This window comes from Salvelinus namaycush, chromosome 1 (genome assembly GCF_016432855.1).
Source record: "Salvelinus namaycush isolate Seneca chromosome 1, SaNama_1.0, whole genome shotgun sequence".
Taxonomy (NCBI): Eukaryota; Metazoa; Chordata; class Actinopteri; order Salmoniformes; family Salmonidae; genus Salvelinus; species Salvelinus namaycush.
This window is the reverse complement of record NC_052307.1, coordinates 46,682,629-46,702,401: the sequence shown is the minus strand read 5'-3', so window position 1 is coordinate 46,702,401 and position 19,773 is coordinate 46,682,629. Positions and strand designations below refer to the sequence as shown.

General features: G+C 41.9%; 1 protein-coding gene across 2 annotated transcripts in view; it reads right to left on the bottom strand.

The window, feature by feature from the left end:
* adam9 (ADAM metallopeptidase domain 9) overlaps window positions 1-19,773 on the bottom strand; it is a 102,999-nt gene that overhangs the window by 56,563 nt on the left and 26,663 nt on the right. For both annotated transcript variants that reach the window (XM_038989760.1, XM_038989769.1), the window contains exon 4: window positions 15,656-15,734. In XM_038989760.1, the coding sequence (XP_038845688.1) occupies window positions 15,656-15,734 (79 nt within the window). The remainder of the gene's footprint in view (window positions 1-15,655; window positions 15,735-19,773) is intronic.

Here is a 19,773-nt window from a genome sequence, read left to right as displayed (position 1 = left end):
AAGATGTTTATCTTTCATTTGCTGTACACCATGTATTTTTCATAAATGTTTTATGATGAGTATTTAGGTATTTCACGTTGCTCTCTGTAATTATTCTGGCTGCGTCGGTGCTATTTGTGATGGTAGCTGCAATGTAAAACTATGATTTATACCTCAAATATGCACATTTTTCGAACAAAACAAATGTATTCTATAACATGTTATAAGACTGTTATCTGATGAAGTTGTTTCTTGGTTAGTGACTAATTATATCTCTATTTGGTCGGTTTTGTGATAGCTACCTATGCGGTAGAAACATGGTGAAAATATGCGGTTGAGTCTTTGGCTATTGTGGTTAGCTAATAGAAATACATAGTGTTTTCGCTGTAAAACATTTTAAAAATCGGAAATGATGGCTGGATTCACAAGATGTTTATCTTTCATTTGCTGTATTGGACTTGTGATTTCATGAAAATTATATTATATGATATCCCTGTCCCGTTAGGCTAGGCTATGCTAGTCAGCTTTTTTGATGAGGAGGATCCCGGATCTGGGATAGAGAAGTGGTAGAGGTTTTAACACAGTGTCCAAAGAAGGGCCAGATGTTTACAGAATGGTGTCGTCTGCGTAGAGGTGGATCAGGGAATCACCCGCAGCAAGAGCGACATCGTTGATACATACAGAGAAAAGAGTCGGCCTGAGAATTTAACCCTGTGGTACCCCCATAGAGACTGCGAGAGGTCCGGACAACAGGCCCTCCGGTTTGACACACTGAACTCTGTCTGAGAAGTAGTTGGTGAATCAGGCGAGGCAGTCATTTGAGAAACCAAGGCTATTGAGTCTGCCAATAAGAATATGGTGATTGACAGAGTTGAAAGCCTTGGCCAAGTCGATGAAGACTGCTGCACAGTACTGTATTTTATAGATGGCGGTTATGATATCGTTTAGTACCTTGAGCGTGGCTGAGGTGCACCCGTGACCAGCTCGGAAACCAGATTGCACAGCGGAGAAGGTACGGTGGGATTCGAAATGGTCAGTGATCTGTTTATTAACTTGGCTTTCAAAGACTTTAGAAAGGCAGGGCAGGATGGATATTGGTCTGTAACAGCTTGGGTCGAGAGTGTCACCCCCTTTGAAGAGGGGAATGACCGCGGCAGCTTTCCAATCTTTAGGGATCTCGGACGAAATGAAAGAGGTTGAACAGACTGGTAATAGGGGTTGCAACAATGGCGGCGGATAATTTTAGAAAGAGAGGGTCCAGATTGTCTAGCCCAGCTGATTTGTACAGGTCCAGGTTTTGCAGCTCTTTCAGAACATCTGCAATCTGGATTTGGGTGAAGGAGAAGCTGGGGAGGCTCGGGCAAGTAGCTGCGAGGGGTGCGGAGCTGTTGGCCGGGGTTGGGGTAGCCAGGAGGAAAGAATGGCCAGCCGTAGAGAAATGCTTATTGACATTTTCGATTATCATGGATTTATCGGTGGTGACCGTGTCGCCTAGCCTCAGTACAGAGGGCAGCCGGGAAGAGGTGCTCTTATTCTCCATGGACTTTAGTGTCACAACTTTTTGGAGTTAGAGCTACATGACGCAAATTTGTCTTTGAAAAAGCTAGCCTTTGCTTTCCTGACTGACTGTGTGTATTGGTTCCTGACTTCCCTGAACAGTTGCATATCGCGGGGACTATTCGATGCTATTGCAGTCCGCCACAGGATGTTTTTGTGCTGGACAAGGGCAGTCAGGTCTGGAGTGAACCAAGGGCTATATCTGTTCTTAGTTCTACATTTTTTGAAAGGGGCATGCTTATTTAAGATGGTGAGGAAATTACTTTGAAATAACGACCAGGCATACTCGACTGATGGGATGAGGTCAATATCCTTCCAGGATACCTGGGCCAGGTCGATTAGAAAGGCCTGCTCGCAGAAGTGCAGTGGCTCGGGTGGTTGTTGTCCTTGATGATCTTTTTGGCCTTCCTGTGACATCAGATACTGTAGGTGTCCTGGAGGGCAGGTAGTTTGCCCCGATGATGCGTTGGGCAGACCGCACCACTCTCTGGAGAGCCCTGCGGTTGCGGGTGGTGCAGTTGCCGTACCAAGCGGTGATGCAGCCCGACGGGATGCTCTCAATTGTACATATGTAAAAGTTTGTGAGTGTTTTAGGTGACAACCCAAATTTCTTCATCCTCCTGAGGTTGAAGAGGCACTGCTGCGGCTACTGTGTCTGTGTGGGTGGACCATTTCAGCTCGTCCGTGATGTGTACGCCAAGGAACTTGAAGCATTACACCTTCTCCACTAATGTCCCGTCGACGTGGATAGGGGGTGCTCCCTTTGCTGTTTCCTGAAGTCCACAATCATCTCCTTTGTTTGTTGGCGTTGAGTGAAAGGTTATTTTCCTGGCACCTCAATCCCAGAGCCCTCACCTCCTCCCTGCAGGCTGTCTCGTCATTGTTGGTAATCAAGCCTACTACTGTAGTTTCGTCTGCAAACTTGATGATTGAGTTTGAGGCGCGCGTGAGCAAGCAGTCATGGGTGAACAAGGAGTACAGGGGGGGCTGAGCACGCACCCTTTTGGGGCCCCAGTGTTGAGGATCAGCGAAGTGGTGGTATTGTTTCCTTCCTTCACCACCTGGGGGCGGGCCGTCATGAAGTCCAGGATCCAGTTGCACAAGGCGGGGTTCAGACTAAGGGGCTCCAGCTTAATGATGAGCTTGGAGGGTACTATGGTGTTGAACGCTGAGCTGTAGTCAATGAATAGCATTCTCACATAGGTGTTCCTTTTGTCCAGGTGGGAAAGGGCAGTGTGGAGTGCAATAGAGATTGCATCTGTGGATCTGTTTGGGCGGTATGCAAATTGGAGTGGGTCTAGGGTTTCTAGGATAATGGTGTTGATGTGAAACATTATCTCCATTTCAAAGCAATTCATGGCTACGGACGTGAGTGCTACGGGTCTGTAGTCATTTAGGCAGGTTACCTTTGTGTTCCTGGGCACGGGGACTATGGTGGTCTGCTTGAAGCATGTTGGTATTACAGACTTAATCAAGGACATGTTGAAAATGTCAGTGAAGACACCTGCCAGTTGGTCAGCACATGCCCGGAGCACACGTCTTGGTAATCCATCTGGCCCCACAGCCTTGTGAATGTTGACTTGTTTAAAGGTCTTACTCACGTCGGCTACGGAGAGCGTGATCACACAGTCGTCCGGAACAGCTGATGCTCTCATGCATGCCTCAGTGTTGCTTGCCTCGAAGCGAGCATAGAAGTGATTTAGCTCGTCTGGTAGGCTCGTGTCACTGGGCAGCTCGCGGGTGTGCTTCCCTTTGTAGTCTGTAATTGTTTGCAAGCCCTGTCACATCTGACGAGCGTCGGAGCCGGTGTAGTATGATTCAATCTTAGCCCTGTATTGACGCTTTGCCTGTTTGATGGTTCATTGCAGGGCATAGCGGGATTTATTGTACGCTTCCGGGTTAGAGTCCAGCACCTTGAAAGCGGCAGCTCTACTCTTTAGCTCAGTGCAAATGTTGCCTGTAATCCATGGCTTCTGGTTGGGGTATGTACGTACAGTCACTGTGGGGACGACATCCTTGATGCACTTATTGATGAAGCCAGTGACTGATGTGGTATATTCCTCAATGTCATCGGAAGAATCCCGGAACATGTTCCAGTCTGTGACAGCAAAACAGTCCTGTAGTTTAGCATCTGCTTCATCATTCCACTTTCTTTATAGACCGAGTCACTGGTGCTTCCTGCTTTAATCTTTGCTTGTAAGCAGGAATCAGGAGGATAGAGTTGTGGTCGGATTTACCAAATGGAGGGCAAGGGCAGGCTTTGTACGCATCTCTGTGTGTGGAGTACAGGTGATCTAGAATTTTTCCCCCTCTGGTTGCACATTTAACATGCTGATAGAGATTTGGTAGAACTGATTTAAGTGAATAACTGATGTATTTCCAAACGCTCAACACCTGTTAAAATATGGTCGGTGTCAGTAAAAAGCATAATTCAATTGTTGCCAACAGCAGTTAGTCACCAACACTCTGGATAACATGAAAACAGCCTAAACAGCTTTGCTAGGGCGAGTAAAATGGTCAGAGTGAGGTTCTCTCATTTGTGTCTGGAAGTAGCTAGCAAGCTAGCCAATGTTAGCTTGGGTGCTTGACTGCCATTGTGAGGTCAGAACATTCGGATCAACCCTACTCATTGGCCAGAGTGTCCGGTGTGCACGCTCAATGATCCAAGAGCAAAATGCTCTGAATTTACGAACGGACAATATGACAGCAGTTGCAGTCACCAACGTTCTGGATAACATAACAGCCTAACCAGCTCTGTAAGGGCGAGTAATGTACAGTGAGCTGTTCGGGCATTTGCGTCTGAAAGTAGCTAGCAAGTTAGCTTGGGTGCTGTTAGTACAGAACGCTCAGATAAACCTTTAAAAATATGGGTGGGGCTAAAACTTAAGAGGGTGTGAACGATGCTGAATAGGTGTAGACAAAGAAATGCTCTCCAGTAGTAGTACCAAAACATTCAAAGGCAATTTTCTCAAAAGTGAGTTTACAAGTTTATCAACTTTAAAACCAAAATTACTTTCCCATTGTTCCTCAACTGTAGTGTATGATATACAATTTCCTAGCTCTGTCTCTTTACTTTTATCCAATGTAAAAAAACAAACATAATTTCAATTTGTTTACATAAGACTGATTTGAGCCGGATGGTCACATTTCTTACTTCCTGTGACTCGCTCCGTGTAAGGTTTGTTAAAATTAAAAACGAAGTAAACAATCAGAATTTTCCCTTTCAATTATTTGACTTCATTTAAAAATGTTCTCATTTGTATCGCATTTTCTTTTAACAAATGTTAGACTATCAAAAAGAATGAGAGCTGAAATACTAGAATTAGGGTGTCCAATCAAAAACACATTTTGACCAATGGGTAAAATAATATGGTCATTGTGTCGATAATCCTCTAAGACTAATGGTCCAAACCTCATGTCTCGAGCATAATCCGTTCAAAAGATATTGGAGTTTTTACCCTTGTAGGATGGCCAGAATTATGGTGGATGGATTTCAGAGAAAAAAAGAATAATGCACCATGTCAGCTGTGTTGGATTCTGTGCAAGAATTAAAGGCTACTGGCTACCTGACAAGCTCACTTTCCCGTTACACTAATCTTTCTTCTTGAATCCGCAGGACAAACTATAAAAAGGTAAGATGGATATCGATTGAGACATTACATGTAGCATTTTAGTATATGCTTTTCATATTAATTAGAAATTCCTGTAATTCTTAGATTTCTCACAATAACAAGCGTATCTGAAATTTCAACGGAGCACTGAGCGTATACCAAGCTTTTTAATTATTTTCAAAGCCTTTTGCATTTAATTTAGCTCGTGTCATGCAAATTGTTCGATCCGCAAAAACAACTTTGACCACAAAATGTAAAATCCTCAAAAGTTGTTACACGAAACTTGCACTGTGTTAGAGCTTGGTGTTTATTATCGGATGGTTAAGAAATTAGATTACAAAATCCGACTTTCTGGATATGTTAATGATACAGTATGTTAGAGAAATACCCCACTGGACGATATATGAATAATCATATTTGTCTTGGTAAAATGTATAACATAAGCAAGTGAAGTTATCACCAAAGTGCGTTTACACCCACTCTGGGTAGACATCCTACTACAGCACACTGACAGTATCCAACACAAACATCTATTTCTTGATCATGATCAACCTTGTACTACCATTTCGCCCCAGATCCAGTGACGAGAAAATACCCTTAAAATTCATGACTCTAGTTTGCCAACAACTTAATCGAAATCACTCATTTTTGTGGCACAAAAAAAAAGTCAGTTGTAGAGTAGGGAAGACATTGCTAATTTCTTATGTGCATAGTTATGGAATATATGAGCTATATCAAGGGAAGGCATCCAAGTTAAAGCATTACAGGAAAATCCCTCTTTTCCAGACGTCCTCTATTGGCTTCTTCCCAGTAATACCAAAACAAAAAGTCCTCCAGCGTGGCTGTGGAAAATATATTGTATAATAAAAATAGTATATCAGAATATAGTAAGTATAGGCCACATTCACATTTTGGTCACAGGAGTATGTCATTTTTAAACTACCAAAGTGAAAAGGCCAGTATTTAGCACTGTACACCATTTGTCTAAATCTCTGCGCTTTGAAATGTTTAAACTGAACAGACAACTGAAAAATATCCTAAAAAAAATAACAGCTAACATTTTCACGACAGTCTGCACAATTAGATTAAATTAGATTAGATTCGCTCATCCTCCGATGCCCTTATGGCTCAGAAATCATAATGTGGTTGCTTTTGAAATGTAGGCAATGGCATTCATGGAGGCATCAAACAGACCAGTTCCAACACAGGCTTGATGTAGAATTGAATGAGATTGGCAATACAAAAAAAATGATAGGCCATTTCTTGCCTCCTGCTGTGAACAAAGGAACATGTGAGACTCCTGATTGTCAATTACAATAACATTTGACTGACTTGATCACAACAGTACTGATTTTAATCAAAATATTGAAGTGTGTTTCCTGTTACTCAGCATTTGTCATTAGACAGCGTTGTCACAACATGCCTGTACGACCATGATCCTTTAATCCAGATCCACAGATCCCCCTTTCTGATAGGCTCCCTGGGGATCCTGAGTCAGACGACGGGGGATCGTGACAACCGGACAGCACAGCCTTCTATAGTCCCACTCTCTAGGGGTCAAACAAATGCCAAAGAGTCTACAAACGTCCCGCCCCTATCTCTGTAATGTCTTGTGATATACTGTTAACATGGCAAGATTACCATCTCTGTGACCTTCTCAATGTAAAACAAATGCAGAAGATGGACGTCTTCACACACCACCCATATTTCATCTGTCTAGCCAAAAAGGAGAGAAAGTGCTGGGGATGGTCTAGTTCTATTCTATGTCCCTCTCCATCTCAATCACTTCTTCAGTGTATTGATCAATAAAATAGACTACACATTTAAAAAAACTTTTATTTAAAATTAAATAATTTAAAGGCATTCCTGACTGTACAGTAGGTCTGTCTGTAAGCCAGACGGTTACATCATCTTCCCAGAACTGCTGCTCTTAGTCATGATTTTTGTGAGCTAAGTTAGGACTCATTATGAATATGCAGAGGGGGAAACCAGTGCTTAAAGTAAGAATGCGCTATACGCTTTCTTCTGCAAAATGCATACATTTCCACAAAACATAGCTGATACCTGTACTAAAATGTCAGCGCCATACAGGAAGCAATACAGAGCTGGACTTCAGCAGTAAATAGTGTGGAGGACAACTGAATGATGACGTGATGAATGTGTGTCTTTAACCCAACACAACTCCCTTCCTCCATCAGAATGGGAGTTGCTTCCGCCTGTTCTGGCTCCATCCAGACAAACAGGAAATGAATAGTGATGCACCGATATTACATTTTTGGCCGATACCGATATTTTCCTTGCCAAAAAACCTGATAGCTATAACCGATATTTTAAATTTTTGCGGCCTTTTAAGCATTCTAGTAGTTAAATAGTTAACACACACACGCAGCGGTCTAAGGCACTGCATCTCAGGGCAAGAGGTGTCACTACAGTCCCTGATTCGAATCCAGGCTGTATCACAGCTGGCTGTGTCTCCTATTGGGAGACCCATAGGGCGGCGAACAATTGGCCCAGTGTTGTCCGGGTTTGGCCGGGTTAGGCCGTCACTGTAAATAAGAATTTGTTCTTAACTGACTTGCATAGTTAAGAGGTTAGACACACCACATTGACCAAAAAGTTATTTTGTTGGCATTTACGTATGTCCCCATTTCTTTCACTTAATTGCTGCGCTGTTTCTTGTTCATTTGTTCAGTCGTTTCATTCTCAACCGGGATTTCTATGGAACACCGTTTGTGTCTTTGCATGTCAAAGAAGATACATTAACAATAAGCTTGTTGACCAAGGACCTGAATATGACTGCACATAATAATTTAACATGTTCATACATTGTTTATGTAGTTATTACACATTGATTACTCTATCAATCGTATTTTATATGTCACAACGATTCATCGATACATATGCTATGATGCTGGTCAAGTTCTCGCACACCTACAGTGCTGGTCATTAAAAAAAAGCTTGCTAGCTCATGGATGCAAACAATGTTCTTCCACAAAACATAGCAAAACGACATCTGTTTCAGTAGCTGTATAGCTAGGTGTCATCTAAAATAACCCTAATTTATAAGACAGTTCTTATTTGATTAATGGTGGTCGGACCCAAGCTAGCCACAATAAGGATTAGCCACAATAGTGGACTTTGCGGTTAGCCTTCAAAATGAAAATGTCATCGACAGTGCTGCAAATGCATACAAATAGTAGAATTAAGCAATAATCGAATAGATCATGCTAAATGAGGTTGGAATGTTGTAAAATATAAATCAACAGAAGGCAATTTGTTAATTTGACAAAAGACTTGAAATCACACTGGATGTATTACACTTTATAATTTCATTGGGAGCATACTTATTTCACTGTACAGCCTTACCTATGGATTGTGGATCAATGACATGGGGTTTCAGTCTACTAAGTGACACCCAGAGAACATTAGCATCGTAGCTCTTATTGCGGGACTCTGAAACAACTGTTTATTGAGCCAAATTTATTGTCAACCTATGTGTATTGAACACTATTCCAGAGGAAAAACAATACTGCGTGGATATTTTGGAGTCAGATAACTCTGAGGGAAGTTGGGGAAAAAATATCTTGGGTATTGAGTAGAGGTCAACCGATTATGATTTTTCAACGCCAATACCGATTATTGGAGGACCAAAAAAAGCTGATACCGATTAATCAGATGATTTTTATATATATTTGTAATAATAACAATACTGAATGAACACTAACTTTAACTTATTACATAAATAAAACCAATTTAGTCTCATATAATGAAACATGTTCAAATGTTTAAATAATGCAAAAACACATTGTTGGAGAAGGAAGTAAAAGTGCAATATGTGCCATGTAAGAAAGCTAACGTTTAAGTTCCTTGCTCAGAACATGAGAAGATATGATAGCTGGTGGTTCCTTTTAACATGAGTCTTCAATATTCCCAGTTAAAAAGTTTTAGGTTGTAGTTATTATAGGACTATTTCTCTCTATACAAGTTGTATTTCATATACCTTTGACTATTGGATGCTCTTATAGGCACTATAGTATTGCCAGCCTAATCTTGGGAGTTGATAGGCTTGAAGTCATAAACAGCGCTGCGCTTCAAGCATTGCGAAGAGCTGCTGGCAAACGCAGGAAAGTGCTGTTTGAATGAATGCTTACGAGCCTGCTGCCTACCATCGCTCAGTCAGACTGCTCTATCAAATATCATATCATAGACTTAATTATAATAAACACACAGAAATAGGAGCCTAGGTCATTAATATGGTCAAATCCGGAAACTATCATTTCAAAAACAAAACGTTTATTCTTTCAGTGAAATACGGAACCTTTCCACATTTCATCGAACGGGTGGCAACCCTAAGTCTAAATATTGCTGTTACATTGCACAACCTTCAATGTTATGTCATAATTACGTAAAATTCTGGCAAATTACGGATTTTGTTAGGAAGAAATGGTCTCCACACAGTTCGTAATGAGCCAGGTTGGCCATACTGCTGCATATATCCTGACTCTGCTTACACTGAACGCAAGAGAAGTGACACAATTTCCCTAGTTAATATTGCCTGCTAACATGAATTTATCTTAAATATGCAGGTTTAAAAAATATATACTTCTGTGTATTGATTTTAAGAAAGGCATTGATGTTTATGGTTAGGTACATTTGTGGAACGAATGTGCTTTTTTCGCGAATGCGCTTTTGTTAAATCATCACCCATTTGGCGAAGTAGGCTTTGATTCGATGATAAATTAACAGACACCTCATTGATTATATGCAACGCAGGACAAGCTAGTTAAACTAGTAATATCGTCAACCATGTTAAGATTGATTCTTTTTTATGAGATAAGTTTAATGCTAGCTAGCAACTTACCTTGGCTCCTTGCTGCACTCACGTAACAGGTGGTCAGCCTGCCACGCAGTCTCCTCGTGGATTGCAATGTAATGGGCATCCAAAAACGCAGATTACCGATTGTTATGAAAACTTGAAATCGGCCCTAATTAAATCGGCCATGCCGATTAATCGATCGACCTCTAGTATTGAGTAGACTGTTACCCCCATTTAAATGATCCCCAAACCTTAGGTAAAGCTGTACAGTGCAATATGAATGTCAATACACACAATAGGCTGACTGGGGAGGTGATTTCACACAGTCATGTGAAAAGAGCTACAACGCTAATATTTGGGTAAACTCTTCACAGTTGTGTTCTGTGGGTATCACCGAGTAGACAGATACCCCATTTCATTGCTTCACATTCCAACCTTGTTTAACATTATCTAGTCTAAATATGGCATGATTCCACCAATTGTAACCTTCAACATCACTTTCAAAAAGGTACTTGTATTTTGAAGTTAAACCACAAATTGGTCAGGTCGATCCTCACTAGCCAGATGAAGCAAGCTGCCTGCTTATAACATTAGCTTTGGGCAACAGGGTTAAATAGCAGGCTAGCTATATATTTTCATGAACTGAAGTTCATTTGGCGAACAACAAGTGGCTACATAGCTAATACTTAATCACAACGATTCCTAAATCATTGCTAAGAATAATGAAAACGACTGCAGTTTCTACTGGTCATTGTTTTCAGGCTGGTTGTATTGGTGCTAGCTCGGTACCAAGCTAAAGCTAGCTAGCTTCCCCAGAAGTTGCGGACGAACAAATAATGCTTTATTACCAACGCGGTAATGTAAACACATCGCTCGTGGCCGTTGTTTGCAGATTTTCTTACAGCTTTGCAGGTGCTACTGATAGTAGTGGTGGCGCTTGGCTTGCACGTGCAAATAGTGTTATTTGACGTGTATCTTTTTTGACACACAAAGACCCAAACGGCGTTCCATAGTATGTCGTGAAGCTAATAGTGACGCTATTACTGTAATTCCGGTAGGGCAACATCTGAAAAATAGCACACTTAGTAGTGTGTACCGGTGCTCGACCATTCGCGAAAGCCAACTTCACCCACGACAGAGAACGGTTGATTGTCAAAGGCAATGAATTCCATTATCTTAGTGTTAATGGATTTCGCCGTTGTGTTGTCTCGCTGAAATTTTCTTACTCTTTCAAATGGCTGCTTGACTTGTTTACTGCTCGATCCACACAGCAGACATTGTTGGCTAGGTTAGGAATGCTGTGTTGCAGTTGTAGCGCAACATTTTACATGGCGTCATTACGTCATGTACCTACATTATATAGGTATGCACGTCAGCTTTGACATCGGCGTTAAACTAGACATCGGCCGATACCGATGTTGGCATTTTTAGCTAATATCGGCCAATTCCGATATGTTCACCGATATATCATACATCCCAAGAAATTAACACCAATTAATTTGTGGATAGAACTATTCAATTGTACCTTCACGATCCTGACAGGAGGGCTGTAACAGTCTTGTAGAGCACAGGAGACCCAAGTTCAACCCAGTCGGTCTCATACAAATAGGACATCCAATCAAAAAGACTAAGAAGTAATTGTGGATGGTTGTACTGAAGTGACTGTTTTTATGGGATAGTAGTATCATTTTAACATGAGTTTCTGTTTTAAAGAAATATAGTTATCCATTAAATTACAAAACAGGTTGGGGAGAAGAGGCCATTTCCACAGCACACGTTTCTATACAAGGCAGTCGCAAAGCAGTCAATAAAAAGCTATGAGAAAGAAGTGCATTTGAGAGATGCTAAATGGGTGATACATTGTCAGTGCCCTGTTGGGTTAGGTGATATGAGCATACCGGTATTATCATATATCACGATAAATGATAGTCAGGTCCAAAATTATTGGCACCCATTATAAAGATGAACAAAAAAGACTGCATAAAATAAATAATTCAAATACTGAGCTACTGTATGCTAAAAAAAAAATGTTTTTTTAAACCTCTCTGGGATAGCGGGACGCTAGCGTCCCAGCAGCCATGTTAAAATGTAGAGCGCCAGATTCAAAAAAATTATATAAAATTAAACTTTATTAAATCACACATATAAGAAACATATGGACATATATGGACATATGGACATATGGAAACCCATTTGAAGTCTAAGATTTCACTTCACTGGAACTAAGGGGCCTTGTCCGAACAAAGAAAAAACGCCCAAGACTATTATTCCTCCTCCACCAAACAATACAGTTGCCACTATGCATTGGGGCAGGTAGTGTTTGCATGGCATCCGCCAAACCCCGATTCAGACTGCCAGATGGTGAAGCGTGATTCATCACTCCAGAGAACCCGTTTCCACTGTATACCTCCACTACACTACTTTGATACACATCAGTAGGGATTAAGAAGTGAGTATAAGCAATGCCCACTGAAAGAAAAGCGGGTATACGGATTATACCTGCGTCTACCCTCCACTACAACATTGGCCCAACTCGTTTTACAAAAAGTTACATGAGTGCGCTGGTATTACGGTTTCTGTCCTTTCAGAATCAAAAACCTGTCACACACTGAAGGCCTCCTATTGGTTTGCCACTGTGCAAACATGTCTATAATAACAGATAGGCTGTTAAGATATTCATGTTTCAAGAAAGGAGTATGTATATACAGTGCCTTCGGAAAGTATTCAGAGATTCACTTTTAGCACATTTTGTTACGGTACAGCCTTACTCTAAAATGGATTAAATAAAAAAATCCTTAGCAATCTGCACACATTACCCCATAATAACAAAGTGAAAACAGGTTGTTCAACATTTTTTCAAATGTATTAAACAGAAATACCTTATATAAATAAGTATTCAAACCCTTTGCTATGAGACTCGAAGTTGAGCTCAGGTTCATCCTGTTTCCCTTGATCATCCTTCAGATGTTTCTACAACTTGGATTCCACCTGTGGTAAATTCAAATCAAATCAAATTTTATTTGTCACATACACATGGTTAGCAGATGTTAATGCGAGCGTAGCGAAATGCTTGTGGTTCTAGTTCTGACCATGCAGTAATATCTAACAAGTAATCTAACCTAACAATTTCACAACAACTACCTTATACACACAAGTGTAAAGGAATGAATAAGAATATGTACATAAAAATATATGAATGAGTGATGGCCGAACGGCATAGGCAAGATGCAGTAGATGGTATAGAGTACAGTATATAGAGTACAGTATATACATATGAGATGAGTAATGTAGGGTATGTAAACATTATATAAAGTGGCATTGTTTAAAGTGGCTAGTGATACATTTATTACATCAATTTTCCCATTATTAAAGTGGCTAGAGTTGAGTCAGTATGTTGGCAGCAGCCACTCAATGTTTGTGATGGCTGTTTTTCAGTCTCTCGGTCCCCGCTTTGATGCACCTTTACTGACCTCGCCTTCTGGATGATAGCGGGGTGAACAGGCAGTGGCTCGTGTGGTTGTTGTCCTTGATGATCTTTTGGGCCTTCCTGTGACATCGGGTGGTGTAGGTGTCCTGGAGGGCATGTAGTTTGCCCCCGGTGATGTGTTGTGCAGACCTCACTACCCTCTGGAGAGTCTTACGGTTATGGGCGGAGCAGTTGCCGTACCAGGTGGTGATACAGCCCGACAGGATGCTCTCGATTGTGCATCTGTGAAAGTGTTTTTGGTGACAAGCTACATTTCTACAGCCTCCTGAGGTTGAAGAGGCGCTGCTGCGCCTTCTTCACCACGCTGTCTGTGTGGGTGGACCTTTCCAGTTTGTCCGTGATGTGTACGCCGAGGAACTTAAAACTTTCCACCCTCTCCACTACTGTCCCGTCGATGTGGATAGGGGGGTGCACCCTCTGCTGTTTCCTGAAGTCCACGATCATCTCCTTTGTTTTGTTGACATTTACATTTAAGTCATTTAGCAGACGCTCTTATCCAGAGCGACTTACAAGTACATACATTCATACTTTTTTGTACTTTTTTGTACTTTTTTGACGTTGAGTGTGAGGTTATTTTCCTGACACCACACTCCGAGGGCCCTCACCTCCTCCCTGTAGGCCGTCTCGTCGTTGTTGGTAATCAAGCCTACCACTGTAGTGTCATCTGCAAACTTGATGATTGAGTTGTAGGCGTTCATGGCCACGCAGTCATGGGTGAACAGGGAGTACAGGAGAGGGCTCAGAACGCACCCTTGTGGGGCCCCAGTGTTGAGGATCAGCGGGGTGGAGATGTTGTTACCTACCCTCACCACCTGGGGGCGGCCTGTCAGGAAGTCCAGGACACAGTTGCACAGGGTGGGGTCGAGACCCAGGGTCTGGAGCTTAATGACGAGTTTGGAGGGTACTATGTTTTTAAATGCTGCGCTGTAGTCGATGAACAGCATTCTTACATAGGTATTCCTCTTGTCCAGATGGGTTAGGGCAGTGTGCAGTGTGATTACTATTGCGTCGTCTGTGGACCTATTGGGGCGGTAAGCAAATTGGAGTGGGTCTAGGGTGTCAGGTAGGGTGGAGGTGATATGGTCCTTGACTAGTCTCTCAAAGCACTTCATGATGACGGAAGTGAGTGCTACGGGGCGGTAGCCATTTAGCTCAGTTACCTTAGCTTTCTTGGGAACAGGAACAATGGTGGCCCTCTTGAAGCATGTGGGGACAGCAGACTGGTATAAGGATTGATTGAATATGTCCGTAAACACACCAGCCAGCTGGTCTGCGCATGCTCTGAGGACGCGGCTGGGGATGCCATCTGGGCCTGCAGCCTTGCGAGGGTTAACACGTTTAAATGTTTTAATCACGTTGGCTACAGTGAAGGAGTGCCCGCAGGTTTTGGTAGCGGGCCATGTCAGTGGCACTGTATTGTCCTCAAAGCGAGCAAAGAAGTTGTTTAGTCTGTCTGGGAGCAAGACACTGTGGTCGGCGACGGGGCTGGTTTTTCTTTTGTAGTCCGTGATTGACTGTAGACCCTGCCACATACCTCGTGTCTGAGCCGTTGAATTGCGACTCTACTTTGTCTCTATACTGACGCTTAGCTTGTTTGATTGCCTTGCGGAGGGAATAGCTACACTGTTTGTATTCGGTCATGTTTCCGGTCACCTTGCCCTGATTAAAATAAGTGGTTCGCGCCTTCAGTTTTGCGCGAATGCTGCCATCAATCCACGGTTTCTGGTTGGGGAATGTTTTATTAGACTGGACATGATTTGGATAAGGCACAGACAAGTCTAAGTAGTTAAAACGCTGTCAGTTACACTTCAAACTTTAGGTCACACTATTACTGCCTGCAGATGATATTCCGCTGAAACTAGGCAGCACGCATGTGAATATATTTCAAGTGCTTTGCGATGGTGTAGGGTACTTTATGCATGATTTCACTATGTACTACATAATTGATGTAGTACATAGGCTTAAAAATCCTTCTTCAACTTGTCTCCTCCCCTTCATCTACACTCCTTGAAGTCGATTTAACAAGTGACATCAATAAGGGATCTTAGACTGACCAGGTGAAAGCTATGTCATGGAAAGAGCAGGTGTTCCTAATGTTTTGTACACTCAGTGGAAAACACAATATTTAACAAGGGCATATTATTGATATGAAAATATGGATATCGCCTACCCCTAGTACCCTTAGGTTATCTTAAACGGTCTTACCTGCATTGGAGGTCTGTTGGTTATTAGAGATCCATCCTTGGCATGTGTGTACACAGTGAAGTCCTTAGGGAGCAGTAGCCTACAAAACAAAACACACGCTGACGTTACACCCTCTGTCAGGAATTACACATCAGATCATAAGTATCAGAGCCGGGTAAAAAGTCAACGTCTGATTAAAAATGAATGGTAATTTTAAATGAAGTAAAATTGTGGGACTTGCTTTACCTGTTATTTTTTGTTGTTGTGGTAGTTAAAGGAGTTAATATTTACTTGAACCCTTGACTTTCTCCACATTTTGTTACGTTACAGCCTTATTCTGAAATGGATTCAATATTTCCCCCCCCCCCCCTCAATCTACACACAATACCCCATAATGACTAAGCAAAAAAGTTGACATTTTTGAAAATGTATTAAAAAAAAAATATATATAACATTTACACAAGTATTCAGCCCTTTACTCAGTACTTTGTTGAAGCACCTTTGGCAACGATTACAGTCTCGAGTATGACGCTACAAGCTTGGCACACCTGTACAGTCGTGGTCAAAAGTTTTGAGAATGACACAAATATTAATTTTCACAAAGTCTGCTGCCTTAGTTTGTATGATGGCAATTTGCATATACTCCAGAATGTTATGAAGAGTGATCACATGATTGTCCACTGCATTTCAGCCCTGCCACAAAAGGACCAGCTGACATGTCAGTGATTCTCTCTCACAGGTGTGAGTGTTGACGAGGACAAGGCTGGAGATAACTCTGTCATGCTGATTGAGTTCGAATAACAGACTAGAAGCTTCACAAGGAGGTTGGTGCTTGGAATCATTGTTCTTCCTCTGTCAACCATGGTTACCTGCAAGGAAACATGTGCAATCATCATTGCTTTGCACAAAAAGGGCTTCACAGGCAAGGATATTGCTGCCAGTAAGATTGCACCTAAATCAACCATTTATCGGATCATCAAGAACTTCAAGGAGAGCGGTTCAATTGTTGTGAAGAAGGCCTCAAGGGTGCCCAAGAAAGTCCAGCAAGCGCCAGGACTGTCTCCTAAAGTTGATTCAGCTGCGGGATCGGGGCACCACCAGTACAGAGCTTGCTCAGGAATGGCAGCAGGCAGGTGTGAGTGCATCTGCACGCACAGTGAGGAGAAGACTTTTGGAGGATGGCCTGGTGTCAAGAAGGGCAGCAAAGAAGCCACTTCTCTCCAGGATAAACATCAGGGACAGACTGATATTCTGTAAAAGGTACAGGGATTGGATTGCTGAGGACTGGGGTAAAGTCATTTTCTCTGATGAATCCCCTTTCCGATTGTTTGGGGCATCCGGAAAAGAGCTTGTCCGGAGAAGACAAGTTGAGCGCTACCATCAGTCCTGTGTCATGCCAACAGTAAAGCACCCCGGGACCATTCATGTGTGGGGTTGCTTCTCAGCCAAAGGAATGGGCTCAGTCACAATTTCACCTAAGAACACAGCCATGAGTAAAGACTGGTACCAACACATCCTCTGAGAGCAACTTCTCCCAACCATCCAGGAACAGTTTGGTGACGAACAATGCCTTTTCCAGCATGATGGAGCACCTTGCCATAAGGCAAAAGTGATAACTACGTGGCTTGTGGAACAAAACATTGATATTTTGGGTCCATGGCCAGGAAACTCCCCAGACCTTAATCCCATTGAGAACTTGTGGTCAATCCTCAAGAGGCGGGTGGACAAACAAAACCCCACAAATTCTGACAAACTCCAAGCATTGATTATGCAAGAACGGCCTGCCATCAGTCAAAATGTGGCCCAGAAGTTAATTGACAGCATGCCAGGGCGGATTGCAGACGTCTTGAAAAATAAGGGTCAACACTCTTTCCATCAACTTCATGTAATTGCCAATAAAAGCCTTTGACACTAATGAAATGCTTGTAATTATACTTCAGTATTCTATAGTAACATCTGACAAAAATATCTAAAGACACTGAGGCAACAGACTTTGTGAAATTTATAATTTGTGTCATTCAAAACTTTTGGCCATGACTATTTGGGGAGTTTCTCCCATTTTTCTCTGTAGATCCTCTCGAGCTCTGTCAGATTGAATGGGGAGCGTCTCTGCACAGCTATTTTCAGGTCTCTCCAGAGATGTTCGATCGGGTTCAAGTCCGGGCTGTGGCTGGGCCACTCAAGGACATTCAGAGACTTGTCCAGAAGCCATATATTGGACGACCAAAAGTCCTCGGTTCTTGCACGCCTCCAACAGTTTTAAATGTATATTTTTCCATATATGGACACATCCTATGTGTTTTAATCAAATCAACTATATTCACTGAGCTTGTCTGATTCTTTAAGCTCAGACTTGCGCTATGTAAAATATATATATATCTTTAAAAAAGACAGCAAGTGACTGACTATCACCCATTGTTTGTCTCTCTCTCCTCCATGCTGCAGCGACCACCACAGAACATCAAAGTGTTTAGCGCGCTGTCCGTGTTGCTGAAGCTGGAACCTAATTACAGCCATTTCTGACTGAAAAGTTGTTACCGAAATCGGTAATTTGTTTAGGAAACATATTCCTTATTCTCTCAACTCTTGCCCTATTTACGTGATACATGTATGCGTCTCATGCACGTGACCAAAGACATAGCATGGACATAGCATGGGAATAGTATTACGAGAGAACGTTGGTAAGGTAATTATTAGGAATGCACAATATATAGGTGAACATATCGGAATCGGCCAATATTACCTAAAAATGCCAACATCAATATCGGCCCGATGTCTAGTTTAACGCCGATGTGCAAATCTGATGTCAAACTTGACGTGCATACCTATATAAAGTAGGTACATGACATAATGACGCCATGTAAAATGTTGCACTAGATGTGCAACACAGCATTCCTAACCTAGTCAACAAGTCGAGCAGTCATTTGAAAGAGTAAGAACATTTCATCGAGACAACTCAAAGGCGAAATTCATTAACACCAAGATAATGGAATTCATTGCCCTTGACAATCAACCGTTCTCTGTTGTGGGTGAAGTTGGCTTTCGCGAATGGTCGAGCACACTACTAAGTGTGCCATTTTTCAGATGTTGCCCTACCGGAGTTACAGTAATAGCGTCACTATTAGCTTCACGACATACTATGGAACGCCGTTTGGGTTTTTGCGTGTCAAAAAAGATAAACGTCAAATGACACTGTTTGACAATAACACTATTTACACGTGCAAGCCAAGCGCCACCACTACTATCAGTAGCCCTGTCAAAGCTGTACAAAACATTCTGCAAACAAGCAAACAACGGCCACGAACGATGCGTTTACAATACCGCGTTGGTAATAAAGCATTATTTGTTCGACTGCAAATTCTGGGGTAGCTTGCTGGCTTTAGCTTGGTACCTAGATAGCACCAATACAACCAGCCTGAAAACAATGACCAGTAGAAACTGCAGTCATTTCATTATTCTTATCAATGATTTAGGAATCCTTGTGATTAAGTATTAGCTAGGTAACCACTTATTCGCCTATTGAAATTGAACTTCAGTTCATGAAAATACATAGCTAGCCTGCTACTTAACCCTGTTAGGTGTTGTGAAGCTTGCCACAATAAGGATTAGACACAATAGTGGAATTTGCGGTTTGCCTTCAAAATAAAAGTACCTCTTTGAAGGTGATGCAGAAGGTTACAATTGTTGGAATCATGCCATATTTAGACTAGATAATGTTAAACAAGGTTTTGTTGCTCTCCTGCCATGTAAAAATTACTGACATGGCTTATTCGGACAGCACTAAAATTACTGATGCACATAATTACATTACCTGAACTCCCCCAGTAAAACTCATCCCATCCGGATAGGGCACAATAGGGCCTGACCTATATATTTTGGTCTGCCGCCATAGGCAAGACCAAAATATTCCGGCCCTGCAAAACTAGAATAGTGCAGTAGGCAAAATTATATTGAAAAGATGTCTAAAATACGTATTTTCCAGACGTTGAAGTTAAGTTCAATTTAGGGTTTGAATTAAAAGGCGAAAAGCTATTTTCCCTATATTAAAAATATTTTCCAGACACTGAAATCAGGTTAATTTTAGGTTCTAAATGAAAGTTGAAAATAAGTCATTTATAGATGTCTATGTTTGGACCAAA